This window comes from Quercus lobata, chromosome 6 (genome assembly GCF_001633185.2).
Source record: "Quercus lobata isolate SW786 chromosome 6, ValleyOak3.0 Primary Assembly, whole genome shotgun sequence".
NCBI lineage: Eukaryota > Viridiplantae > Streptophyta > Magnoliopsida > Fagales > Fagaceae > Quercus > Quercus lobata.
In genome coordinates, this window is record NC_044909.1 from 9,135,248 (window position 1) to 9,140,730 (window position 5,483).

At 31.0% G+C, this 5,483-nt stretch overlaps 1 protein-coding gene across 1 annotated transcript; it reads left to right on the forward strand.

Annotated features, from left to right (window-relative positions):
• The first annotated feature begins 2,259 nt into the window (after nucleotides 1–2,259).
• LOC115993807 (desiccation-related protein PCC13-62-like) lies at nucleotides 2,260–4,424 on the forward strand. The gene is made up of 3 exons (XM_031117781.1): nucleotides 2,260–2,579; nucleotides 2,866–3,091; nucleotides 4,053–4,424. Exons 1-3 carry the CDS (start codon nucleotides 2,260–2,262, stop codon nucleotides 4,422–4,424), a joined length of 918 nt encoding a protein of 305 aa, XP_030973641.1.
• Nucleotides 4,425–5,483: the final 1,059 nt, after the last annotated feature.

Sequence of the window (5,483 nt, forward strand, 5' to 3'; positions counted from 1 at the left end):
TCTCTCTCTCTCTCTCTCTCTCTCTCTCTATATATATATATATATATATATACGGATAATTCATTAAGAGGATTATTGGAAGTTATGGTCTTCTCGCTCAGGGACAAAATGGGCTTTTGCCCTTTTCAGCCAAATTAATTAGCTTTTTGCCCTTCTTCCCAAACTAAATAGGGAAATGTCCTTCTTTTGAAACTCGACTTTTTCAAAATCGAGTTAAGCCTTATAGTGACGTTTTCAAGGATTTATAGTGACGTTTTTAAGGACCTATAGTGACGTTTTGTAACTTGATTTCCTGGATATCAAGTTACAAAACGTCACTATAGGTTCTTAAAATGTCACTATAGGTCCTTAAAAAACGTCATTATAGGGCTCCAGAAATTTTTTTTTTTTTTTAACTCGATTTTGAGAAAGTTGAGTTTCAAAAGAGGGGCATTTCCCTATTTAGTTTGGAAAGAAGGGCAAAATGTTAATTAATTTGGCTGAAAAGGATAGAAGCCCATTTTGTCCTCTCGCTTAGGTTTGTTCTCGAAATGGGTGTTCACATTTGAAGCATTTGAATTTCATTTGGTTGTGAGTCCTAAATGATCCCTTAGCATACACTAATTCCTTTTCTTTATTTTAATAAAGTATACACTAATTCTAAGTCCTAATTCCCATAAAATAAAAACAAAAATTCTAAGTCCTAATTGAAAGGAAAAATTTTCTCTTAACAGCCACAACTAACAGGACTATGATTGTTTCATTGATGAATTCACCTTTGTTTTTTTTTTTTTTTTTTTTTTTTTACATAAATAGGACTAGATTTGAAACTTTTGGCAAAAAAAAAAAAAAAAAAAAGTTTGTTTGTTTAGTTAATAAACTAAATTACTTTTAACTGCTTGTATGTTTTTGCTAAGAAAATAAAATACAGACAAAGATTAATAGAGAGAAGGAAATAATTATTAAAAAAAAAAGAAAAAAGAAAAAAAGAAAAGACAAACACTACCAGTAATTGCATTAGCAGCGGACTGCATTTTGTATTCTCCTTGTTCCGTCATTTGAGTTATAAATTAATTAATTACAAATGCCTAATTAGTATTACTCCTTGTTCCGTCATTTAGTAATTACATTCTTTATATATTTTGTTATAAAGAATGTAATTACTAATTTAGTAATTACATTCTTTATAACAAAATATATATTCGAGGCTTTCGAGCTTATAATTTATAAATGGAGCGTTACCTTAGGAGTCGATCGCTTCCTCTCTTTTTTTTCTCACATTATTATAAAGCCTTTACCTAGGGCTCAATTACACTCCCATTGTATATCTGTATCTTTTTTTTTTTTTGAGAAACTATTTGTATCTGATACTACATTATTAAGAATTTTTATTTCTAAAGTCCATTTCTCTAAGTCCCAATAAGATGGGAACAAATTTCTAAAGTCCATTAAGTTCCATTTAAAAGAAATCATAAATTAACAATAAAATAAAAGATCAAAATCTATTATCTAGTAGGTTTGATTGAATATGGTAGAATTGGTTATTATTAGACTTATACTGTAAGGGAGAACCTACTTGTTCCATCAAATCATGTATGGAACCTGAAAGTTACTAATTGTTACTGATAGAATTTGAATCCATCTTTTTCTTTATTTTTTAACAAATTGTTACTGATAGGATTTGAATCCATCTCTCTCTCTCTCTCTCTCTCTCTTTTTTAACAAATTGTTACTAATAGGATTTGAATTCATCTTTCTCTCTTTTTTTAACAGATTACTACTAATAGGATTTGCATCTAGAATATACACGTCCTTTATGAAATTATGTATTCTTTATATATGATGCAAGGGCTGATTTAGCTTTTAGAGTTGATTCTTACAAAGTCCACATTAGCATCAATAAATCATAAGTTCACAACTCAAATAATACTGAATTAGTTTTACCTTTTCAAATCACCCCCCATTCAACAGTCACCTAACCATGCAAAGACAATGTCATATTATTCTAAATATAAACAATAGCATGATCAGCATCAATCTAACTTATCTACAATCGTATTATTCCTAGAATAATACGATTGTAGATAAGTAAGATAGCCATGTAGAATTATTCTAAATATAAGCAATAATATTACTTAGCCATGTGGAATTTTGCTAAATATAACTATCTAGAGATTATATATAAATACAAACATTAGCATCAAAAAAACAAAAGAAAAAAAAAAACATATCTACCACTAGCTAGCAAAAATAGCCTTCCCAAAAAAAAAAAAAAAAACGATGGCACTAACTGCTACTAGCACAGCCACCATCACCACTTTACTAATCTCCCTCTTCTTCCTCCCCAAAATTTATTCTTCTGAATTCACCCATATACGTTTTGCAAAAGCAGACGTGGATCTTCTGGAATTTCCTCTAAATTTAGAATTCTTTGAAGCTGAATTCTTTTTGTATGGCGCTTTGGGTTATGGCTTAGATAAAGTTGCTCCAAATCTAACCAAGGGAGGCCCAACACCCCTTGGTGCTAAAAAGGCAAATTTAGATCATTTTACCCAAGATGTTATCCTGCAATTTGCTTACCAAGAAGTTGGACACTTGAGGTTTCTCTTTTAATTTCTTTTGGGTTTAATGGCTAATGGGTTACTGTTAGTTTGATTGATAAATATTTTCGGCCTCAAATAAGGGAATTGGGTTTGAATACCACCTATTTTGAATAGAAGCACATTGATATCTTAACATAATGATAAACAATTATCATAATTATCATAATGTAGATACTATAGATTTTAAATCCTATCATAGCTATAAATTTTAAAAAACAATTGTCATGGTACTTTTTTGATAATCAAAGTTATCATGGTACTAACTACTAAATTCTTGATGCAGGGCCATTCAAAAAGTCGTTAAAGGATTTCCAAGACCATTATTAGATTTAAGTAAAGAATCATTTGCAAAAACAGTTGATGCTGCAATAGGGAAAAAGTTGTCCCCACCTTTTGATCCTTATTACAGTGGAGTTCACTTCCTCCTTGCATCTTACCTTATTCCTTATGTTGGACTTACTGGCTATGTTGGAACAATTCCAAAACTCAAAGCCCCTAGTTCTAGAAGGGTAATCAAGATTTAAACTTGATCCATAGTAATGTTCTACAAAATAGATAGTATCAATAATCTATTGCTTCTATGCGCATGTGTGTGTATATATATATACACAGTTATATACTACCATTTTTTTTTGTAGAATAAAATATTTTTTTATGCTAAGAAATGATAAAGGTTTTGTTTTTTTTTTTTGGAGGATACAGTAATACTTATCTTTAAATATGCTTATAATATATTACATAAATAAAGTACTACTACAAAATGGCTTAATCTTTGTAGTAGTAGCCTAGGGTTATAAGGACTGAAACTCTAACACACACAACTAATGTGGCATAAACATCACTTTTTTTTTTTTTAGGAAACAGTAATACTTATTAGAACACACAAACAGTAATAAAGCTTGACAAATGAAATTTGTAATTTTTTTAATGGTCCATAATCAAGTTATACTTCATATAACTCACCTAATAATTTTTTTATTATATTAAAATTTTAAAAATCCTATCATTGAATTATATATGTTTTCTATATTTTTAACGTACAAGCCAAATTTGGTATCAACTAGATATAATTTACTTTTTAATTAGCAGTATCATTTTTTTCAAACTATTTTTGAAGTTAAAAAAGAATTGAATTTTAAGCATTTCATAAATGAGATGATAATTAATCTCTGATCATCTTTATGTTTTGCATACATATAAGATAAAAAGAGACAATGTAATTCAAGTTATTAAACAGTGGATTTTTCAAAATTTACATTTAATATATATAGTTATTGAGTAGTGTAACGTTGGTAAAAGTTACACCAAATTTAATGTAAACCCAACCCTTTTTATTATTTGAGAAGTAGATCGATAGAGCACGGAAACAAGAGTACATTCACAACACTTACTTTAATATTATAATAAATTACTACTTGTCCAAAAATTATCAAACCATTATTCTAACAATGTGGACTTGTATATGTTCAGCTTGTTGCAGGCCTTTTAGGCGTGGAATCAGGCCAAGATGCTGTTATTCGAGCATACCTATATGAGCATGCAAAGGAGATAGTGTCACCATATGGAATAACTGTGGGAGAGTTTACAAATCGCTTTTCAGAACTAAGAGATAGGCTTGGACATCAAGGTCACAAAGATGAAGGCCTTGTGGTTCCTATACCTGAAGGTGCTGAGGGAAAGATCAATGGAAACGTGCTTGCTGGAAATATAGACTCTGTTGCATTTGACAGGACCGCGGAAGAGATATTGAGGATTGTGTATGGCTCTGGTGATGAGAAAAAACCCGGTGGATTCTATCCAAAAGGAGGCAATGGTCGCATTGCCAAATCTCATCTACATTAATTATATGCACACAACTTTATTACAAGAAACCGAGCTTCGGTGTTTTCTAGTTCATTGTTTAAGCTATGTGCCCGTTGCATTTATAATGAATAAAACCACGTTCCTCCTATATTTTGTTTATAGACAAATAAACTAACCACTCATTTCGTTTGTATTTAGTCTATATATAGCCAACTAAACTAACCATCACCCGTTATGTTTCTTTCTAAAAATGATTAAAAAGTGCCGTGTAGTAGTATATCATATGTATAATATGAAATATATCATTGATTCTATAGATAATTAAATTAAACTAGAATCTAGCACATGTCCCATGAATGGATCCAAACATATGTGTTGGGAGACCACAATTTGACTCTCTACAACTACTCTAAAAACAAGATCGCAAGGCGTGATGTCGAATGCCATAAAAGATTTGAGTGTGTCTTCCTCATCACCAATTGGTTTTGAGGTGGAATCGCATAGCTCACGGTCCGACAAATTGTATCAAAGCCAAGGTCATGGGTTTGAGTCACGGGAGTGTCATTGTGAGGGAGGGATTGTTGGGGAGACCACAATTTGACTCCCTACAATCACTCTAAAAATGGGCCCACGTGGCGTGATGTCGAATGCCATAAAAGATTTAAGTGTGTTTTCCTCATCACTAATTGGTTTTAAGGTAGAGTGGCATAGCTCATGGTTCGGCAATATGATATTCCTAACATATGATATTCAGAATATTCAGCTAAAAAAAAAAAAAAACAGATGATATTAAGAACATTAATATATTTTACAATTTTCATATGCTTGGACCAAGTTCAAGTGATGTTAAGAACATTGATATATTTTTATTACTAATAATGGTGCTCCTATGACCTTGGTCAATTCTTTTCCCTGGCAAAGCTTGCATATACAATGGAAGTTAATGAGAAGTGTCATGTTTTTAGTTTTGGAGTGTTGACTTTAGAAATAATTATAGGAAAGCATCTGAGAGATCATATCTCATCTTTGTCATCACCAACATTTACAACAGGTTTCTCAAGAACATTCAACTGGGAAACCACCTTTCCCAAATACATT